The 23,335-nt window shown below is 46.1% G+C and overlaps 1 protein-coding gene across 5 annotated transcripts in view; it reads left to right on the top strand.

Annotated features, from left to right (window-relative positions):
* Positions 1-23,335, top strand: part of LAMA3 (laminin subunit alpha 3) — a 252,215-nt gene that overhangs the window by 156,459 nt on the left and 72,421 nt on the right. For 4 of the 5 annotated variants that reach the window (XM_081251703.1, XM_081251700.1, XM_081251701.1 and 1 more), the window contains 8 exons: positions 3,991-4,135; positions 4,839-4,979; positions 6,443-6,604; positions 9,483-9,581; positions 11,998-12,081; positions 14,471-14,701; positions 18,702-18,815; positions 22,359-22,468. In XM_081251703.1, the coding sequence (XP_081107829.1) occupies positions 3,991-4,135; positions 4,839-4,979; positions 6,443-6,604; positions 9,483-9,581; positions 11,998-12,081; positions 14,471-14,701; positions 18,702-18,815; positions 22,359-22,468 (1,086 nt within the window). Of the gene's footprint in view, positions 1-3,990; positions 4,136-4,838; positions 4,980-6,442; positions 6,605-9,482; positions 9,582-11,997; positions 12,082-14,470; positions 14,702-14,721; positions 16,128-18,701; positions 18,816-22,358; positions 22,469-23,335 lie in introns of those variants that run through there. The other variant, XM_081251704.1, reaches the window with a different exon arrangement.

Below are 23,335 nucleotides of genomic sequence, written 5' to 3' on the forward strand. Positions count from 1 at the left end.
TGTTTGGCCCTGAGCTCATTGCCGTGGAGATGACTTCACTGGACCCACATGCTCTGTGCTGCTCCTCCGCACCTCCTGGCGGCAGCAACTGGAACCTCCTTGCCGTTGCAGGAAGGCCAGCTCCCCCAGTAACACAACGTCTCCCTGGAGGCGTGTGCAAGGTCAGGCTGACTTTAGGTCGTTTTTAAAAGGCATTCAGCCGGACCTGGAGGAGGAAGTTTCCTTTTTATTCCCTGTTGTCATGGCCCCACCCAAAACTCCTTTGGTGGCCTGTTTTTGCGCAGGATTCACGTGTTCATTGCTCTCGGCGTTGCACTACACAGAATCCAGACATCGTGTTTTCCATGTTGTGGTGAACCCTCGTCCATCAGTCCCACCCGAGGTCCCCGGGTTCAGCTCCCAGGCCACTGCTGCTATCACTCTGTTCAGCTTTTTGCTTTTTTCTATCCACTCTTCTGTGCTCGCTTGCTACCTACGTGCTGAGTGAGACTCAGCGCTTCATCCCATGTTACCGACGCGGTTACACCCTCTCTGCCCAGCTCTCCCTCCCACTACGTCATCCCACGGATGTCCTGAAATAAACAGGCAGACGTTTCTTCTGGTCTCGACAAGGGGCTTGCACAGCTGTCCGCCCTGCAAAATACTCCCCTTCCTCTCTTTTCCAGTGAAGTGAAAATATAAGAAAGAGGCTCCCGTCTGCCTGTCCTCACCTTCAAGGCCGGGGTCCAGGTCAACACTCAGGGTCACTTGTCCCCCAGAGGCACTCAGGGTGTGAGAGGCTCCTGGGCACCAGCCTTCCGTGAATGCACCTGTTGGCCAGCAGCCCTGTGTGTTTGCTAAAAGAAGTGTCCTGGACTTCAGGACGACAAGCTGCCTGGATGGCACTTTGTGACAAGAGCACTGAGCACAGCATCCTTTTCCTCACTGCCGGGTGGGAGGAGCAGGGAACGCCCAGGCTGAGTTGGGTCACTGCCAAAGTTCCTCCTCTGACCTAGGTTTCTTCTTCCAGACCATTTTATTTGGAGGGGTTATCTGTACTCTCCCTTCCCATCTCTCACCCACCAGAGTTCTTGTGCTCCAGAAATACGGAGTCATCTGGGAACAGTCAATTTTCTGCTGGCCCGTGATTGCATTTAGTTTGGGATTCACAAGAAGAGAGTACCTGTTATTAACCTGGGCCTAGTAACAAAATTGTGTGCACTAGAAAGAGAGAGAGAGAGAGAGGTGATGTAACCTGTGAGTGGGTGGAAGTACTTTTCTGAGATGGCCCATAGTTTCTCCAGCTTCCCAGAGGGTCCCTGACCTCTTCCAGAGTTTGCAGTCCACAGTCTGCAGCAATCGCTCCAAGGAGACTGCTTCCACCTTCCACCTAAAGCACTAGAGGTGTGATTTGGAGAATACTTTTCTTCCTCATGGAAACAGTCCCTGCAGGTATCAGGGAGGGAGGGAGATGAGGGGGTGGGGCTGTGCTGAATGACATTTGACCTGTCAGCAGGCCTTGCGGATAAAAGTGATTTTGTCTTTTTAGGTGTGGTGAGTGGGATAAAGGGAAACACATGTGCTCCCCTTAGCTGATACCATAACAGGAGTAATGATAGCAAATACTTACATGTGCATGGCACTCTTCTAAGATTTTTAGATTTTTATTTTATTAAATTCTCACGGTAATCCTATGAAGTGGGTATTATGAGCTACAGATGAGGAAAGTCAGTTGTAAAGAGATTAATTGCTTGAGCTTCCTGTAAGTAGCAGAGTTTGGATTCAAACCTAGGCCACCTGGTCCCAAGTTTGTGTTCTTAATCACGTACAGAATTCTTTACTTAATTATAAGCAGATATTTGCCCAAGGCAAACTTACTGGGCTATAAAGTTATATTTGTCTTTTTTGGGGATGGTCCCTGGGGTGAGATTATTTTTTAAATTGAAGTATAGTTGATGCACAATATTATATAAACTACAGGTGTACAATATAGTGATTCACAATTTTTAAAGGTTATACTCCACTTACGGTTACTATAAAATTGGTATTGTACAATATATCCTTACAGCTTATTTTATACATAATAGTTTGTACCATTTACTCCCCACTTCCCTCTCCCCACTGATAGCTACCAGTTTGTTCTCCATATCTGGGAGTCTGCTTCTGTTTTGTTATATTCACTAGTTTGTTGTATTTTTTAGATTCCATACATAAGTGAGATGATACAGTATTTGCATTTATCTGTCTGACTTATTTCACTTAGCAGAACACTCTCCAAGTCCATCCATGTTGCTGCAGATGACAAGATTTCATTCCTTTTTATGGCTGAGTAGTATTCCATTGTATATAGATACCATATCTTCTTTATCCTCGAGTGAGATAGGTGATAGCTTACATTTGGTAGCAAGTTAATGATAAAATATTTCAAATCAGATTGTGCTCCTAACAGTCTAATAGAAAGCAGATTTCCTAATACTTTCTTCGGACCCACAAGAAAAAGTCAGTATGTAGATCCATCAGGCTTCAGCTGTGGAGCTCAGTGACCCAGCTGCCTCTTCCTCTCCTCACCTCTCGGGTGTTGGGCTTCTCAGCCCTGAGAAGCCTCTAGTGTTTTCTCAGCCACTCTTGTGCTCAGAGCTCCCTGGAGCCTCCTTGGAGCCCAGCCCCACACAGGCCGTTGCCCCCCTCCCTCCCTGTCCAGCCAGACCACTGGGGGTCCTCCTTGCCTTCTGTCCTCTCACCCAGACCACGACGGGCCCCAGCATCCTCCCCCTAAGATAGTTTGGAACCCATCCCCCCATCCATACTGAGAACCTCTGCCCTCGTTCGGGCCCTCATCTACCTGCCGTGGAACCGATCTCAGCTCAGTCCTTCACACACAGCCAGCCGCCCTCCTTCCTCTCTGAAAGCTTTTCAAGATGACGGTGGTCCCGGGAGGCAGCGGCTACTGCTTCCCATCTCCCTCAGACGAGAAAGCAAGGCCTTGAGAAGTTGGATAACTTGCTGAGACGCTGTCTCTAATACATGTGAGAGCGGGGGTGGAACTCCGGCCAGTCTGCCTTCAGTGTGCAGGACTCAGCCCCGCACTCCAGGGTCCCGGGACAGCGTCACAATGGCCAGCACCTCCGTCCACATGAGCCGGCCCCCTCCCGCCTCTCCAGGCTCGTGGTTCAGCATCCCTGCTCATACCCCTGCTCCAGGAGCACCTGCTGTGTTCCCTGCACATGCCAAGCCGTGTCCCCCTGTTCCTGCTGTCTGGATCTGGAACACCTGCCCCACCTCCTACCCCGGGACACTTGGCCTTTTACAATCAGCTCAGGCATCACCTCCCCCAGGGATGCTGGGTCTGAGCTGGCCCTCTAACCCCTGTTTAGATCCTGTGTGTATATCGTTCACATTTCCACCTCAACACTTAAGAGCTCTCAGGCCCAGAGACTGTGTCCTTCTGTGCACCCCAGAGCCTAGTACCAAGCCTGGCCCTTGGAATCACATCAATGATGGTCATTGTTTTTTTTTAATTAAGGTATAACTGACATGTAACATTATATTAGTTTCAGGTGTATACATAATGATTTGCTATTTGTGTACATTGTGAAATGATCACCACGGTAAGTCTAGTTAGCACCCGTCACCGTACAGTTACAAATTTTTTTTCTCATGATAACTATTCTTAAGATTTTCTCTCTTACCAACTTTCACATATGCAATGCGGTGTTATTAACTACAGTTGCCATGCTGTACATGACATCCCAGGACCTGTTCATTTTATAACTGGAAGTGTGTATCTTTTGACCCCTTTCATCATCAGGATGACGGTCACCTTGAGCTACTTTGTGTGAGTGCCTTGTATCCGCTTCTCTCCATTCTGCCTTGGACGCTGGCACCCCGTGGACAGGCCCTGTGTCTATTTAACTGGCTTCATACAGCAACTGCTTTGTGGCAGTGCAGGTCGGCTTTAGGAGTGTGTGTAGAAAGATGACGAGGACGTTTGCTTCCTTTGCTTAAGTACAGATGCAAGCCCAGAATCACAGGGCGGCAGTGTGACCGGTGTGCTTCCGGCTTCTACCGCTTCCCTGAGTGCCTCCCCTGCCAATGCAACAGAGATGGGACTGAGCCAGCAGGCTGTGACCTGGAGACAGGGTCTTGCCTCTGCAAGGTAAGACGGAATGTGCAATGCTGGGGACGTTGGCCACTGACCATTGTGGAGGGTCTTCATGCTGAGTCATTGTATAAAAATCGGTGGGAAATGGGATTGACCCAAGATAGATTTCCATAATGACTATAGCATTTTCTAGTCATTCTCATTGGATAGAAATAGTCAGAAGCGAAGACCTCCCCCCCCCCGCCCCCGCACTGCTCTTGTCCTTTGAAGAGGCCACAGACCTCCTTAAGAATCTGATGACAGATATATACTGTCTTCAGAAAATTCAACACAAACGTTTGTCTATAATCTCAAGAGGTTTGTGGGTTCCCCTGAAGCCTATTCCTGTCCCATGCACCCCAGGTTAATCATCTCTGCTCCAAGGCATTCTGCAGGGTGTAGGAGAGCTCCCGAGTCCCAGTGGATGTTCTAAAGTGGTAGTTCCCCCCATATTGTGAATCCTTCTGGTGCTCTTTCTCTACCTTCAGGTTGCCAAAGGGCATCTTATGAAATTTAGGAAATCCTCTCTTCCATTTGTACATGGTATAAAAGTTTAAATAATGAATGTGGTAAAAAGCTTAACAGCCATGTAACTGTGCTTGCTTTGTTAGCATCCATGTTCTATCATCTTATGTTGATACTTAATTTGTACACGTAGCTCTCTCCAATCAGAGAACCTTTAGAAGGAATGATCACTTTTCATGTTTTTCTTCAATAGGAAAATGTGGAAGGTACAGAATGTAACGTGTGTCAGGAAGGGTCATTCTACCTGGACCCAGCGAACCCCAAAGGTTGTATCAGCTGCTTTTGTTTCGGAGTCAGTCATCATTGTCACAGCTCACATAAGAGAAGAGCTAAGGTAGGCAGGGCATTAGACTCCTTTTGTTTCTATTTAGTACTTCCAAATAAGGAAGTAATGCATTGGCATGAGACGTGAAGGGTTGTGGGGTTTTTAGCATCTTGCTTGGTTAGAATGTTAAGCGTTGTGCTCGCTGGTCCTCAGCCTGCAGTGTTCTGTCCCCAGATGTCCTCATGTCCCTCAGTTCATCAGCTCTCTGCTCAAGTGCTTAGAGATGCCATCCCTCACTCGTGGCTTCACCCTTCTCTGTGTACTTCATAGCATGTATCACAGTTCTAAAGGTTGTTTATTACGTATCTATTTTCTCCACCACTCACATGTAAGCTCCTTGATACAATCCCAGTGCCTTGAGTAGGATCTGAAACATAGTAGATGCTCAATAAAAACTCATTAAATAAATGGAGTTAGTTGTTCTTGCCCCTTGTTTCTTCTTATCTGCTTATCTTCCGGTTTTACTTTCCTTCTCACCTGTTTTAACCACATCTTCTCTTTAGCCACTTTTAAAATTAACTCCAGGACACTAAAACTTTTGTTGCTTTCATGATTCCATGAACCATTAGTCTCATGCTTGCTTTCTTGTGTGACATGTCTTAATGTCCAACAAATATTCAAAGAAAGATTGTTTTCTCTATTTTACTGCCTGCCTCCTGAAAGGAATGCAGGCTTGTAATGGGGGGAAAAAAAAGTTTGTAAATCCACCCTGAAGTCTCCTCTTCTTACCCTCAGGGGAACCCGGAAGCATTATTCTGACTCTATGTCTTGTCAGTTCCTTCTTTTTCTTCCCCTCATAGTTTAACTCCTGGCTTCCTTTGTGATCTGGGGAATATTTAATTTTGATGCTTCTTGGGACTTCCCTGGTGGTCCAGTGGCTAAGACTCCGTGCTCCCAATGCAGGGGGCCTGAGTTTGATCCCTGGTCAGGGAACTAGATCCCACATGCCACAACTAAGAGTTCTCATGCTGCAACTAAAGATCCTGCCTGCCGCACCTTAAGACCCAACACAGCCCAATGAGTAAATAAATATTTAAAAATAATAATAATTTTGATGCTCCATTTAGAGAAAAATAATGACAGCGGTCCACTGTATTCCACATCACATTTTCTAAGGAGCTCACCATTAAAATGCGCCCACAGTCCTCGTTATTATTCACACCCTTATTTGTGTATTATTTGAATATTTTCTGAACACCTACTAAATGTCAGGAACCAGGATGTGTGCTGGGCAACAAGGATAAGTCCCACGTGCATCTGGTCACTACCCTTTGAGAATTCCTAGTTGCGATGGGTCAGGTGGGGGCTGAGTGGGAGTGGGCTCCCTCACTGGAGTCAGACACGAGAGGAGATACCGGAGGGAAGCCTTTGAAGTAAGGTGGCTGCCCCACAGCTCTTTCTACTCTGCATAATTCAACCATCGCCAAAGACGCCATGGGCACACGTTTCCATCCGTTGCCTCTGTGTTTCAGTTTGTGGATATGATGGGCTGGCGCCTGGAGACGGCAGACGGAGTGGACATCCCCATCTCCTTCAACCCGGGCAGCAGCAGCGTGGTGGCCGACCTCCAGGAGCTGCCCTCAACGGTTCACAGCGTGTCGTGGGTCGCCCCTGCTTCCTACCTGGGGGACAAGGTAACCATGTCCTGCTGTTCTCCCGTGCTCTTGCTGGACCTCCTCCATCACTGCAGGGCATCATTTACTGGATGTCTGGAAGGAAGGTTCCGGAAGTTCAGGTTACTAAAACTGAAGAACTTCAGTTAATCACAAATGCAGAAGATAGAGAGGCTGAGGGTGTACGGGCCTCAGGGGCCCACATGGTTGCTCACCAGCAAAGGAAATCCTGCACCACGTTCTTCCTGATTTTCACTTAATGCCAAAGAAATTTCCTCTGGGGAAATAACCACTTAAATAATATCTGCCGCAAATGGCACATGTATGCGTTTAAATGCCAATGCTGAGAATTCTTTGTTTTAAAGCAGAAGAAGGGCCCCTTGTCAGGAAAACAAAAGCTGAGAAGTGACTCATGAGCTTATTAAAAGAAGCACAGGATCCAGTGACAGCACGGCTTTCATTAGTAGAGTCACGTGTGGTTATGAATACATTTTATTTCTTTTTAAAAAATGTTTATTGGAGTATAGTTGATTTCCAATGTTGTGTTAGTTTCAGGTGTACAGCAGAGTGGATCAGTTATACATATACATATACCCACTCTTTTATTAGATTCTTTTCCCATATAGGTCATTACAGAGTATTGAGTAGAGTTTCCTGTGCTGTACAGTAAGTCCTTATTAGTTATCTGTTTTATATGTAGTAGTGTGTATATGTCACAGATGTAAAAAACAAACTTATGGTTACCAAGGGTGGAAAGGGGAGAAGAGGGATAAACTGGGAGACTGGGAGTCACGTGTGGTTAGACGCTCCTTGGGGAGCTTATAAAGGAGTTGCTTTTCCTTTGCTGCGTAAATTATTATTCCAGGATCTGACCACCTACACTCATTTATATGGACAGAAGTGTGAGCATCCCATAGAGACATCCTCAGGTGACATATGCACCTGGTGGCCCAGGATAGAGCTTTGGAGAAGGGGTGGATTTCACAGGGCCCAGCCCAGGTGATGCCGTAGTCTCACATCTACAGCGACTAAATATTCGTCCCTTGGCAGCCTGAGCTCTCTGATTCTGTCTTCAGGTTGAAGGACTATGGATTTTGACCTCTGAGTATGGGGCATGTTGCTTCTCTCATATAACCCCACTTCTCCCTCATGTGATATGCCTCTTCACGTCCACATGGCGAGCCCTGTACTTACTCGTCATCTAGTCCTGGCTAACAAATGACCCACAAACTTGGAAGCTTAAAGCAACAGGTCATTATTTTCTTGCCCAGTTTCCATGGATCAGGAATCCAGGAGTGGATGGCTCAGGGTCTTTCATGCGGTTGTGGTCAAGATGTCAGCCAGGGCTGCAGGCATCTGGGACTGGAGGATCCACTTCCAAGCTCACTGGCGTGGTTGTCAGCAGGCCAGTGTTCCTGGCTGGCTGGTGGTCAGAGGCCTCAGTTCCTATTCACGTGAGGCCCACCATAGGCTGCCTGAGGGTCCTCATGACATGGCAGCTGGCTTCCTCCAAAGCAAATGAGGGAGAGAGAAAGAGGTGGGTGGGAGAGGAGAGGAGAGAGAAAGAGAGAGAGCGACAGGGAGGGAGAACAACATTTTTGTAACCTCATTTCAGAAATGACACACTGTCACTGCTAACATATTTTGTTCAGTCACAAAGCCCAGCCCACACTCTGGGAGGAGAATTAAGCTCCACCTCTTGAAAGCAAGAATATCAAAGAATATGTAGACATATTTTTAACCTCCTCAGTCCATCAAAAAGGCAATACTTAATCTCAATAAGATGATTCAAGATGTTACCTTGGAATACTTCCAGATTCTAAGGTCATAACTCTGTGAAGCTGTGTAGGCTGTAGATTCTAGGGAAGAACTTCAGTGGATTGGGAGCCCTGAAGGGCTGCCCCTCCTCCCTGCTCCAGCTTATTTGCATCTCCAGTAAGGGTATTTTGTCTGCCTTCCCTGAGATGATGTTGCCTCTGATTTCCATCTTTCAGTCACTCCTTCCTTCTTGATCAGTTTTTACTTTAAGGGTGGGAGATATCAGGACCAGAGGTGAAGTCGCTGTCTAAAAAACCCATGATCATTCACCTCCATGTTTCCACCACCGTCATGCTGCGGAGGCAGCCCTGAGAGGAGGCCCGTATACCTGGTGGTACAGGCGGATATAGCCTATGCATCCAGGAGAATACAGAATCACTTAGGAAATATTCACCATCTGCCCTCAGGGGAAGGTTTTTTTTGTTTTTTGTTTTGTTTTTTGGGGTTTTTTTTTTTTTTTTTGCGGTATGCTGTGGCCTCTCCCGTTGCGGAGCACAGGCTCCGGACGTGCAGGCTCAGTGGCCATGGCTCACGGGCCCAGCCGCTCTGCGGCATGTGGGATCCTCCCAGACCGGGGCACGAACCCATGTCCCCTGCATCAGCAGGCGGACTCTCAACCACTGTGCCACCAGGGAAGCCCGGGAATTTTTTTTTGTGACAATTTATTTTTAGAGGTTCATTTTGTAACTGATAGATATTAACAAAGTCTCTGCATTAAATAGGAAAGCAATGGCCTAGATTTCTTAGAATAGCCATGGATTAAATAGACATTTTGGTTTAGTCATCATCTAGAATAAAAGGATCTTATTTGTTTCTGTGTGACTATTTTTCTTTTTAACAGAAGTATCTTCTTGCTTGTAAAACTCAATCATGTTCATATTAAACATTTTAATTGATATAAAATGGTATAAAGTAGAAAGTTAAAATGCCGTCTTCAATTCCACTCAGTAGAAATGACCATTGTTAACAGGCTGATTGTGTATCTTTCCAGATCTATGTGCCAGTGTACTTCGTAGATGAGTTAATGTTGCCATGTTCTCTTTTAATGCTTGTGCTATTAATCCTACTATTTCAATTTCAGGTTTCCTCATATGGTGGCTACCTCACCTACCAAATGAAGTCCTTTGGACTGCCTGGTGACATGTTTCTTCTGGAAAAGAAGCCAGATGTGCAGCTCACCGTAGGTGTCATACACGACCCAAGTAGCAGAAAGTGGCGGCTGCAATTGGAGCCCGTCCAATTTTAGGATATCTTGTTAAGTGGCCTACAGAAAGTTTGGATTAAGTCATTTCCAATATTTTGTAGAAACTCAAAGCGAAGTTTAGAGCATGTGGCACCTCCTCAGGATCCTTGGTCCCTGACCATCCCAGCCCCAAATGGTTTCTCTTTTCTTCCCTTCCAGAGAACTTAACCATCTCTCACTTGGAGTCTCACAATCACTGCCTCAACATAAACTTGTTTTATGTTTCTATCTTTCAATTTTGTCTCACAAACATTTCTGAGACCTCCCTGTTTGCCAAGTCACATTGCTGGGCTCATAAAGGACAGGTGATCCCTGCCCTCAAAAAAAAGTGTAACCAGGAGGGGACATGAGAGAAATGACCAAAGACCTACAGTCCACTGAACATTAAGCCTTTGAGACAAAGTTCAGACAAGACTCTGTGGGAGCTGGAGTCCAAGTGGGGGCTTATGTAGTCGGTGCCCTCAGAAGAGTTCATGGAAAAGGTTAGTTTTGAGCCACGCCTTTAAGAATGAGCGTGAGAGGGCTTCCCTGGTGGCGCAGTGGTTGAGAGTCTGCCTGCCGATGCAGGGGACACGGGTTCGTGCCCCGGTCTGGGAAGATCCCACATGCCGCGGAGTGGCTGGGCCCGAGAGCCATGGCCGCTGGGCCTGTGCGTCCGGAGCCTGTGCTCCGCAACGGGAGAGGCCACAACAGTGAGAGGCCCACAAACCGCAAAAAAAAAAAAAAAGAATGAGCGTGAGAGGAGAAACACCCTTCCCCTTCCCCGGCAGAGAGTAAGTTGAACCTAGGCAGAGGAGCAGCGCTCCAGGGGTGAGCAGTCCAAGTTGGCTGTGTTATCAGCATGTGCCGGGCCATTGAAAACAAGCCCGGGAGGGTAGGAAGGGGTGTGTTTAATGCCATGATGAGGAGTTTGGCCTGAGGTAGACAGTGGGGAGCCCCTTTGGTTTTCTGAGAAGTGACACCCGCATGCTGTGTGCCAGGCACACAGTCCAGAACTGCAATCCGGAAAATTTCCTTGAGGTAAGGGGTGATATCACATCCTGCATTGAATCCCCTACAATGTACAGAGCCTCGCACATGGGGAGAGGTGCCATAGCCTGAACTTGTGCTATAATTAATGCGATGCAATTCCAGCTTCCTGAAGGGTTTTCTTGTGTCATTCACGGTATAAGAGGGGACTGGAAAATCCCACATGCCTCATCCCAGATGAGGGCCTCGCATTCTGGTAGCTTTTGTGTTCAGGCATGGCTGTGTTGTGTTTTGTTTCTACTGGCACCCAAGTGTATTGAACTGTTGTTTTAAAAGGTTCTCAAAGGAACCTTTGCAAAACAACTTGAAAAGGAAGCATTCAAGATTTTAGAGTTATAGTCTAAGGAAAAATAGTTCCATGATAAAAATACTGTTATGACGTGTTGTATTTCAGCTTCATTATTTTTGCAGAGCATCTCAAATTCAGGCCATTAGTATGCCTATATTTTACTGCCTATATTGTTATGCAGACTGTTGGAATTCATGGAGAAGTGATGACCAAAATTTCTTCTTAATTTATCTTCAAACATGGAAAGTACTTTAGGCTCATGAAACATTTACTCCACTGCTTTGTTCCAAACCACTGAAGTTAAAAGCCTATAGGCATGTTTCTTAGATTAAGGTTTTCAATTAGTGATCGCAGATAATGCTTTTGTTTCTGAAAACTGGCTCTAATGAATGAAACCCTTTGGGGTTTGGCGCTACAACAGAAAAGCTGTACTTGTGTGTGTGGGTGTGGGGTGAGAGTGCTGCTCGTGGGTGCTGACCCTCCCATGGGACCTCGAGAGCCACCGTAATGGGGACGAGCGTGTGGAGGCTAAGTGAGCAGGGCTGGGTCCTGCAGGGTATGGGCTGCAGGGCTAATTCCTCCCCCACGTGCCAGCTCTGCCGCTCCCTATCTATGCAGCCTGCACAGGCAGCCCTGCCAACTTTCTACCCTCCCTGCCCTCCCCACTAACCCACCCCGCAAAGCACTTTCTCGCTACCCATGCTGTCCTGTAGGCAGTAAGGAAACCAGCACCTCATGCAATGACTACAAAGCATCATTTAAAAAAAAAACAAAAAAACTGTTTCCATCTTTTTAAGCCACTTTCAGTCAAGAGAATTTTCCTGGTTTCCTATTTGTGAAAATGAACCGTGTTAGGGCTTATTATTCCATTTCCACGTTACTACTCCTTTTGCCAGTCAGTTCATTTTGCAGCTACTTTTTTAGAATCAGGCATCTCGCGTAATGCAGATCCATAGACATTTGTTCCTAGATCAATCATAAACCTCAAAATATCCCAACCAAGCCACTAACACATTCATGCGTTTCTTTAAACAGGGTCAGCACATGTCCGTCATCTATGAGGGGCCGAATCACCCCCGGCCAGACCGGCTGCATCATGGGCGAGTGCAGGTGGTAGAGGTAATGGAAAAGCAAGCATGAAATTCTTCTTGATGAGCCTTTTTGTCCCACGATTTAGTTCTTTCAAAGAGTTGTTTTTCTGACTTATTTTATGGATTTAAAATATTAACTGTATTTATATAAATGTAATTTAGATATCTAAATTAAAAATATAAATTATATAAAATATACAGGGCTCCATCCTCACAGGGCTTTGTTGCACCATCTTTATGGCTCTTACCACTGTCTCTCCTGTTTTACACCTAAGTATCCTTGTTTTGTCAACTCTGTGAGTCTGTAAATGCTACGACGTAGCTCCCTGTCATCCTCAGGCCTCCCTCAGTGCCTGGGACCTGGTGACTGTCCAACAAATGCTTGGGGTGAATAAAAAGAAAAGTCGCAAAAACATCTAATCTAACACCAAAAGAAGTAAGAATAATATAGCTAAATAAAGGAAGGCTCATCAAATTATAAAGCATTGTGTTAAACCTACATGGTTACAATTATTCCTTTAGAGTGTTCCAATTATATTATTAAATACGTCCAGTGAGGATTAGTAAATACATCCTCAAGGTGATACTTTTTCAAGTACCTTGAACTCCCAGACACACTGTAACATTTCTGTACTGGTCCACCCATACAATGGAATACTATTTGGCAATAAATGGAACAAAGTATGGATACTTTCCACACTGTGGCTGCACCTCAAAAACATTATACTGAGGGAAAGAAGCAAGATACAAAAGGCCATCTATTATGTGATTCTGTTTATATGAGAGAGGTGGTGCCAGCAAAAATGGTGAAGAACCTGGTTTTCCTCCATAAAAGCAATGTGGCAGAAATGGTCAAAATCAACTATTTTAGAACTCTGACAATTAACCAAAGGCTTGTGGAATCTGAAAAGCATTTATTCAAGAAAAATGGCTGAATCTTTTTCCAGTAAATGCACACTACTACATGATCTGCAGTTGGTTGGATTTGCGAATTTGTAACCACAGGTATGGAGAGCCAACTGTGAAGTTATACGCAGAATTTTGACTGCTCATAAGGTTGGCGCCCGCATTATTCAAGGGTCAACTCTGTGTTCAAAAGAACTGAAAACAGGATTTTGAAGATACTTGCACACCCATGTTCATTGCAGCACTACTCGCGATAGCCAAAAGGTAGAAGCAACTGAAATGTCTATTGACAGGTGAATGGATGAAGAAAATGTGGCATGTACATACACTGGAATATAATCCAGCCTTCAAAAAGAAGAAAATCCTGTCACATGCTAGAACATGAATGAAACTTGAGGACAGTACACTAAGTGAAATAAGCAAGTCACAAAAAGACAAATACTGTGTAATTCCACTTGTATGAGGTATTTAAAACACTCAGATTCAGGGCTTCCCTGGTGGCGCAGTGGTTAAGAATCCGCCTGCCAATGCAGGGGACATGGGTTAAAGCCCTGGTCTGGGAAGATCCCACATGCCGCAGAATAACTAAGCCCGTGCGCCACAACTACTAAGCCTGCGCTCTAGAGCCGGTGAGCCACAACTACTGAAGCCTGCGCACCTAGAGCCCGTGCTCTGCAACAAGAGAAGCCACCCAATGAGAGGCCTGTGCAACGGAAGGAAGAGTAGCCCCCGCTCGCCACAACTAGAGAAAAGCCCACGCGTAGCAACGAAGACCCAACACAGCCAAAAATAAAAATAAATAAATTTCTATTAAAAAAAAGTACTCAGATTCAGAGAAACAGAAGGGAGAATGGTGGTTGCCAGGGGCTGCGGGAGGAGGAAACGGGAGTTATTGCTTAATAGGTGCAGAGTTTCAGTTTTGCAAGATGATAAACTTCTAAAGATCTGTTGCACAATGACGTAAATATAATTAACACTCTTGTACCCTACTGTTAAAAATGGTTAAGATGGTAAATTTTATGTTACATGTTATTTACCATCATAAAATTAAAATAATATGAATGTGTGTGTGTGCAAGAAAAAATTGAACTATCACAATTATGAACATTTAATGAATGATCTGAGCTGTGTGACTTATTCAGTTTCCATGTCTCTCTCCTGTATCTTTCTCACTCTCACTGCTTGCACAAATAAAAGTGCATTTTACAATAAGCCTAACACTGGGAAATCTGATTTCATTTTATTGCTCCTTATTTCCTGCCTTCATTCTTTCCCCCTTCCTCGTGGCCTTCTCCCTTCTTGGAAATAACCCAGGACATGTGACTTCTGAATATAAATCCACTGTGTCTACTTACCTATCTTATTTTAGTATTTTTCCTGATGCATTTTATTTATTTTTCCCCTGATGCATTTTAAATGGCTTTATTGGATTCCTTCTGGCTGGCTGTCTCTGAAGGCCCTGGGGGTGAGCTCACCACAGGGAGACCTTGCCTCTCTGCTTTCACATATAGGGAAACTTCAGACGCGCCAGCAGCGGTGCCCCCGTGTCTCGGGAAGAGTTGATGATGGTGCTGTCTAGACTGCAAGGTGTGCACCTCCGGGGCCTCTACTTCACCGAGACACAGCGGCTCACCCTGAGCGGGGTGGGGCTGGAGGAGGCCTCGGAAACAGGAAGTGGACGTCGAGCACAGGACGTAGAGATGTGTGCCTGCCCCCCTGACTACACAGGTGACTCATGTCAGGTAGGAAATGCTCCTAAACCATAAAATCCCCCCAGGGTCTCCTGTGGCTGGTGTTCCTGTCTGCTGTCCAGCACTGCTGGACGATTTGGGGCCCTCTGACCATCGAACAAATTTCTGCTGGGCTCTAGCTTCTATCTTACCTGGACCACTTGCAGGTGTTAAATAGGAAAAAGAAATCACAAATGTCTCAAAATCCATCGGAAAGCCACAGAAGCTCGGTGGATCCTGGGGGTTGCAGAAATCTGGACTTTCTGGGAAGCAGGAAGGACCCCGCCCATGGGCATCCCAGTATGTGGGCCACTGCTTTCCCAGTAGCTGACCCAGGGTTCTCAAGCCTTTCTCTAATCCAGAGCCTCCCTCCACCACCCACCCCAACAGTTACAGTCCACTGAATATCCTGATTATTCAAAGGAAGTTGCAGTCCAAGTTTCCAGCTCACAGCAGATCCTCATTTGAGGCCCAGTCAACCTGACTGTCCTCAAGTGATTAAAAGGTGCCGCAAAATGAAACCATTTCATGTCTCAAACTGCAAATAATGTTCTCTTCCTGAAGAGAGGGAAAAAACCCACAGTGGTTAGTACAATTAACAGGAAATAGCAGGCATTGTCATTCTGAGAATTCCAGACATGCCTCGGATGTGGGTTTAGCGACAACCTTCACTTTGCATCCTGACCCCTGGATTGCAGAAAACCCCAAGGTGATCTGCACGTCAGTTTCTTTTTTAACCTGCAAATACAATATATTTGCAGGTTAAAATTATAATATATTTTGCAGGTTAAAATATGATCTGCCCACCGTGGTTTTCTCAGGACCCCTACCATGTAACTTTTAGTCCACAGGTGCTTCTATTCTTCTTCCCCCTGCCTTCTCCCTCTTTTCTAGCCCGATTAAAAGAAATTCGGAGCCCAAGGGAAAGAGAGGGACCTCTGGATTACCACCCTCCTGCCAGGGCGTGTCCTTGGCGCATGACTCAGCCTGTGATTTACAGCGGCCTGTGCTGTCTGGGGGGTGAGGTGGGTAGAAGGTGATGCCTGCCCCACCTGGCAGGAATTACAGAGCGGCGCGCTTCCCCACGGGACTGTTATGCGCGCGCTCTCACAGGCTGACTCATGGGTGAAGTTTACAGGTGGGGCCTCCTGCCGCAGACAGCCTGCCTTACCTGAGTCAGCCGGGCCTGGGCACTGAGTGGGAAGGGCAGGTATAAGAGGAAGAGGCAGAGGTCTGCGTGCAGCCAGCAGGACACCCAGAGACCAGGATGCCCCCGGCAGTGTGGGGGTCCACCCGGAGCGCGGGATGGCTGTGGATCTTTGGGGCAGCCCTGGGGCAGTGTCTGGGATACAATTCACAGCAGCAAAGGGTAGTGCTTCTTCAGCTTCCCGGTCAAAGCCAACGGCAAGCAAGTTATGTGGAGTTTAAACCCAGCCAGGTAACGTCCCTTTTACATTTTGGGTTGGGATGGGGAAGGGTTCCCAGCTCCGTGAGATTTTAAGTTACCGCGATGAGTGAGGAGAGGGTGGGCTGGAGGAAGGGCTGATGGCTCCCCATCCCGTTGACAGGCAGTGTTTATGACGGTGCCTGACAGATTGCTCTACTGAGCTGTTAACCACAAATCCTATAAACATCAGCCCACCTGGAAGTGCTGAGACACTAGAGTTTGAATGCCTGTGGGATGTTAATATCTATGAAACGTTGTGCCCTTTTGAGAGTAACCCAAGCCTCAGGACAAAAGAGTCTGTTGCCTATAGACTTCCGAATTCTGCTTGGGAGAGAAATTACCCACAAAGTTAACCATGAGAATCAGTGAAATCCCTTTTTAAGAAAGTGATGAGATCAATTTTCTTTAATACCTAACAGATGTGCTTCAATTTGCCAGACATTAAACACTCGTAAATTCTGCTTTCACTGTCTTTAAACTTCCCGGATGGTACATGTATATTCACAGAGAAATAGATCATATGGCTGTGGAAGTAGCCCTGGAAACTTGATAGAGACGTAATTTTATCATTTGTACTACAAACGTTTATTGGAAAAGTTATCCTGAAAAATTATCACTTAAGAAAATGATTAGTTGCAAAGCCTCTTTACTGAAATAATATATTAGGATGCATTCATTTCCACTTAGAATAAGTCTTCAGTACAATCTAATTAGTTGAACGGCATTTTATGTTAAATCTGGAGTTTGTTTGCCTTATAGAGGTGAGAAAATGGTTATATTTCAGTAACTGACAAACATTCTGAGGGTCACATGATGCATAACTTGCAGAGTACTTTTCTGTTTCTAATCGAGCAAATTAAGATGGGTGATTTACTTTAACCAGGATAGACCATCCTACCCCCACAAAGCATAGTTAATTAAGGCTTTTACTGGACATGTTGTCATAATCAAACCAGATATATTTACTTATTTGGATAATTTGTTCTTTACCAAATTGGATTATTTTATAAGCATCTAATGTGATATATGGTGATAATTATAAGGCACTTGTCCCTTGTTAGTAGAGATTGTATATACGATCACACCACCACTGGCTGAATTTCATTCAAATGTATCTCTCAGTCCTGCTTTCAGCTCAAGAACATTCCTTTCATATTTGGATTCTCCTTTAGACAAGCCTATTCATAGAACACATAAAGTAATCTAAGCTTTTGCAATGCATTCTTTTGCCTAAACATGGTTCTTAATAGCTGAAGGGAAAATTATATTGTAAATTATAGTATTGTTATTGTGTACACTTTGGCATCATTGTGTCATTTTTGGAAGGAGCTTCTAGCCAAAACTGGAATATTCCACTCTAGGGAAGATGTGAGCTTCTTTCTCCCCCAGCACATTGGCTTCTTCCTCTCCCCAGCCTGGCCAGCTAGAGACCTTTAAGGCCATGGATGAATGAGAGCAGATTTCCCTTGACTGTAACCTCAGAGTCTCATAGACGTACGTGCTGTTTAAAGAGATTAGATAAAAGATGATCTTTTATGTTGAAGTATTAATTTTTCCTGATGCTTTAAAAAAAAAGCTGTATAGGAGATTAATGAAAGAAACTAGGGTTAACATCTGACTTTAATCAGTGGCACTGATGGGCTCTGCCAAAATAAAGAAAATGGCTATCATTCTCTTTAAAGACAGAAATCTAAATAATTTTTAATGGCTGGTATAATGATACTTGCTTTTTTTTCTATTGGGGACATTCTTCACTAGAATCCTTTTAAAAAATATCTGTTCATCAAAAGAAAACCGTAATTCTTTTCATCCACGTGAAAAATAATCACGTGTGTTACACTGGAAAGAGACAATTCGTGGAGATAGAATTAATCGAAGCAGTATTGAACAAGAGGAGACCACACTCTGGAGATTTCCTCAGGCTGGGTCTTGGTGTTCAATCGGAACCAGACATCCCTGCCAAGTTCTGTACTAGGATGCAAGCTGGTTGCTTTCCCTGGGGTTCCCTGTAGCCCATAGACCAGTGAGTGGCAGTGAAAGGGTCCCACCGGTTCTGCCACTGTTGTATAGATCCCAGTGAAAACCCCGTCTTTCCTCCTCCTCCCATACTGCTCCCCACCAGCCCAAACCCACACTTGGAGAGGGACTGGCTACCCAAAGAGAACTTGAACTTGAAGGGATTTGCTCAGAGGCCCTCCCCCAGAAGGACTGAGGTCCTGATCCTCTGCTTTTTCAGCACTCCACCCCTCCACTGGCCCTCAAAACCACTGGTGGGAGGAGAGAGGCATCCTACTTCCATACTCCCCCCCACCCCTCCCCCTGCTCTGATTTCCCCACCACACGTCTCCAACATGGGCACCAACACACACACCTACCATGGTGTGAAAACAACAGAGAAGCTGACCAAAATAGCAAGTGGACCTGGCTCACATTTGAAAGTAGAAATCCACATACCAACTAAAGGAGTGAAGATAGAAAGGTGAATCCTTGACAGTCAGAATGGTCACCTGCTTTGGATGATAATTTCTTTCTCTGTATTGACTAAATGCTCTGTTTGAAAAATAGGGTTGTAGCCCTGGATACTATCGGGATAACAAAGGCTTATATACCGGACGGTGTGTTCCCTGCAATTGCAACGGACATTCAAATCGCTGCCAGGATGGCTCGGGAATATGCATTGTGAGTAAATTGATGCCCTCATGCTACCAGCAGACAATCTATGTCTCCCCATCTCCCTCTACTAGGCCCTGAGATATCAAATGTCGCATCTCCTACCAAACCCTAGATAAAGGTTGCCGTGTGAACCCAGGGGTCTCCAGGTAACCAAGCTGAATTATTTCCCACTCACTTTTCCCTCCATTTTAACGTGTGCCGTCAGAGAACACCTGTCTGAGCAATTGACTTATACCTTAGATTCTAAATCTTTCTCATTAGATGATAGTAGTGGGTAGATCCTGGGGCTTAACTCTTGCCAGGGTATAATAAACCAGAGCTACTACTTTGGACCCCAGTTTTGCTGGGGTGACAGGAGGTCGCGAGAGGAGACCTCATTGCTGTCAGGTAGCTCCAGAAAGCGATGAGAGGAGGAGGAGCTGCTAAGAAGGGCTGAGGGCACACACTCACTCACCGCCCCGGCCGCCAAGGCAGTGGGTTTATGGGGGAAGACAGGCGAGGGGAGTCCCAGTGGTTTACGACTTAGCCACCGGAAAACTATCTTGTTTTGGAACATGTTAGAAAATTCTCGCACAGGAAATTAGATTCTCAGGAGATTTTTCTCATGCATCCTGACGCAGAACAGTTTTTATTCTGCTGGCTTCCTCCCTGTCCTCAGAGGTCCTCTCCATGGGGGCCAGGGCCTCCCCATTAGAGGGAGGACGGACAGTTCCAAGGAAAGGAGAGCTCACCGGTGCCCCCAGGAAACCAGAGCCCCCGCTTCCGTTGTGCCGTTTGGAGATCCATTCTCCTGACGCAGGTTTCCTCTGCCTTGTGTAAGGCAACTAGAGTGTGTTTCAGCTCTTTGAGTTCCTAGACTATTTTATGCGCGTTTGGCATGTCCCGGGGAGCTGCTTCTTCTGCAAGACGGGACAGGCCAGGACAGGAAATTGTTGTAAAGAGCCTGATGGAATATTCTGTAGGATTTTAACCGTATGAGTTCAAAAGGAATAAAAGATGTTGGGTGATGTTGTCTTCCAGCTCTTAGGTATCTCAAATAATAGTTTGTGTTTCATACTGTATGATGTGTGTAACACAGGTAGACAATTTCATGAAAATACTTATCTTGTCGTTAAACCGTTGCTAGATGTCGAGTCCACTTTATAAAAACTGCCGAAGAAAAAAGGGAGTTTTCTCTGTGGTTCAGCCACCGGTGAAAAGATCACTCGTGAGAGTCGTAATTCATGTTTTAATCAAACAACAAGATTTTCTTTCCCACTTTTCTTTGTAGCTCCGTCTACACTTGTCCCTAATGGCCATGTAGCCTCTAGAAACAATTCATTCAGGGAACGCTTCCTGAGTATTTGCTCTTGTGGGAGGGACTGAGCAAAGTGCTGGGGGTTAAAACCATCGGCCATAATCCCTAGTCTCAGGAGGCTTGCTGTCTCGTGGGGGGATGTACCTGTGTGCACACATGCATGTATGCACCTGCACACATGTACACACACGTGTACAGGCACACAGGTGCCGCTCAGTGGCAGGCAGTGATTGCTGGCACTGCTCTCTGTCGTGGCCTTCGTGTGGGAGCTGAGGATGCAGCCCTCATCCTCAAAGAACAGAAACGAGGAAACCAAGCACCTTCCACTGGCAGATGGGACGATCTGCACATTGGCCTCTGCCTCTCAAGGTCCAGAGTCAATTTTAAAATCTGGGACCTTCACACATGTGCAAATCTCCCTGTTGTTTCAAGAATAAGCTTTGATGTGTGAAAAGAAACCAGCCCGATCCCTGGCCAATAAAGCAGTGTGTGTCCAGTGGGGAGGGAGCTGGAGGTGGTGATGCATCCCGGGGGTGCTGTGGGCTGGAGGGAGCTCTGATGACGGGCTCCCTTCTCTCCACCCAAGGCCCTGCCCCGCCCTCTTCTCCTGGCCTTTCTCCCCACTTCCCCTGCCTTCTGTGCCCAGTCACCCCTCATCTTCCCCTCGGTTCCCAGTCCCTTCCCCTTTCTCTTCTCATCCTCTCTCTTCAGTTTTCCTCCTTTTTACTCCCTGTTGCTGGAGCCTGTCTCCCCCTGCCCCCAGGATGATTTATCTGAAACTCACAGCTGACTCGGGGCTCCCCTGAGGCTCACAGCCAGATGTCCACACTCCTCGGGCGACCTCAGGGCCCCCTTGATCTGCGCTGCTGCTTCTCCAGCCGCATCCCGCCCCCTTGCACTTCACCCTGGGGAATACCAACTGCTTCGCATTGCCCACACACGCCGCTGCGCTCCTGCAAGACTGAGGTTCTGTGCACACTGATCCATGTGCCCAGAATGCCCTTCCACACTTCTCCACCCAGCTCATTCCTCTCCTCTGTCCCCACGCAGGCATCATCGCCTCCCCTGAGGTTCCTCTGCTCTTATGACATGCTGCCACACGTTTGTCATCGTCTTTCCCACATTATATTGAAGATGTCTATTCACAGGCTTCTGTCTACCCCTGAGTCAGGGTACTGATCCGTCTTTGCATCCCTGGTACCTAGCATAGTTGGGCATCTAGTTCGTGCCCAGTAGATGTTTGGTGTCCCATGGAGTTCGGAGAGCACGTGCTGTGGGAGTGGATATGGATTCATTCATTCATTCACTCATTTACTTATTCACAGTAAAACAAGGAAACCTGATAGGCAGATGCCTCAAATTTGCAGGACTGATGAAGACCGATTCCGGGGCAGATACTTTCACCTGAGGTTGAGGGGCATTTCAGACATTCTTATGGGACTTTAGCAAGCGACTCATGTTCTGACCCCCTCCTACACTCCTCTCCCTGTGCCCCCATAAAGGACCAGAGTTCAGAGGGATTTTTTGTAGGATACAGGTGGCCTCACTGCAATTCTTGTTTCTCCACGTTCTTATTTCCCCAGTGTTTTCAGCTCAGAACTAAGTAGAGATAGGACTAAAATAGCTCTCTCCAGGAAGTTCTTCTTTAAAATTGTCATTTGGAGTTATAAAAGAAAGGAAACTAATGTGGAAAGGTAAACACTTAGTTCAAAAGAACAGATGTTTCTGAGAGAGTCAGGGCAGCTGAGCAAAGTAAAGGAAGCTGCCAGCACCCTCATCTGATGCCCCTGAGAGACTCCTCTGTGGATCCCACAAATCCTCCCAACAGCCTTGGAAAGTGGGTATTATTTTAACTGTACATTTTAAGAAAATTAGAATTGTATGTAAATCACACACCAGTAATATTGATTTATAAAAAAAACACTGAGGCCCAGAGAGGTGAAGGGACTTGCCCAAGATCCCACAGCTACTAAATGTTAGAGTGGGATTTGAACCCAGCTGGTCTCACTTCATTTCATCCTGCCTCCCGATGGTAACACCAAATAGCTAGCAGAAGGGCACTTCCTTTTTTTAGCACCAACCATCATTGGCTAGATGGGAAAAGCATGTGGTTAGCAAAACCAATATCACTCTGTAGTGTCAGCAGATTTGAGTTATAATTGTGTGAGTAATTAAGAAGACAATGATCTCAATAGCAGTAAAGGTAAACAGCAGTAAAGCTGTTATTAATGTTACTCTTTATCTGTCCCAAGCACTGCCAGCATAACACTGCCGGGGAGCACTGTGAGCGCTGCCAAGAGGGTTACTATGGGAACGCTGTCCACGGATCCTGCAGGGTCTGCCCGTGTCCTCATTCAAACAGGTACTGTGGGAGTTTGAAAATAATCGATAGAGACAGGAGGTAGTTTGGTGGGTGCCTAGGACTGGGGAGGGGGCGGTGGGAGGGAAATGGTTAGTGACTATTGAAGGGTATGAGGTTTCTTTGAGGGGTGATGAAAACGCTCAAAAATTGCAGTCGTGATTGTACAATTGTGGGAACATACTAAAAGCCATTGAATTGAACATTTGAGACGAGTGAATTTTATGGTATGTGAATGCTATCTTAATAAAACAGTTCTATTAAAAAAAAGAATAAACAAGAAATGCAAACCAGAACCAAGACAAAAACAGACTTTCCCAGTTGTATGCTTCTGGGTTTTGCCTTTTCCTCTTTTCTTTTGCTGTTCATTCAGCCCCATGATGAGGCTGCCCTTCTCTAGATGCTGGGGAAACTGCTGTAAAAAGGCTGGCAGAGACCCCGATCTCATGAGGCTTTACCTGGAGAGTATGGGGAGAGGGGTGGGGGTAATCATCACACTCACTAAATACGTGCACAGATCAATCTGAAGTATAATTTCAGATAGAGATAGGTTATGCCCTTGATAAAAGGGTTATGTTATGGGTAGTGAGTAGATTCTTTACAGAGGGTGGTAGGAGGGCTTTCTGGGGTTGTTGGACAGGGACCAATGAACAATGAGATGGAGTAAGCCGTGGCATTATGATGAGGGTCCAAGGCAAGGAAGAAAAAAAAAAAAACAGACGAGAAAGTTCCTGTGATGATGGGTTTGTGGACAGTAAGAAAGCAAGTGTGGCTGGATGGCAGTGAGAGAGAGACGGCCAGGAGATGAGGTTGGCGGGGCAACCAGGATTCAGATTCTGTACCTTGCAGGCTAGAATAAGGCACTTGGAT

The sequence above is a fragment of the Mesoplodon bidens genome, assembly GCF_964165515.1.
Source record: "Mesoplodon bidens genome assembly, chromosome: 13".
NCBI classification, from domain to species: domain Eukaryota; kingdom Metazoa; phylum Chordata; class Mammalia; order Artiodactyla; family Ziphiidae; genus Mesoplodon; species Mesoplodon bidens.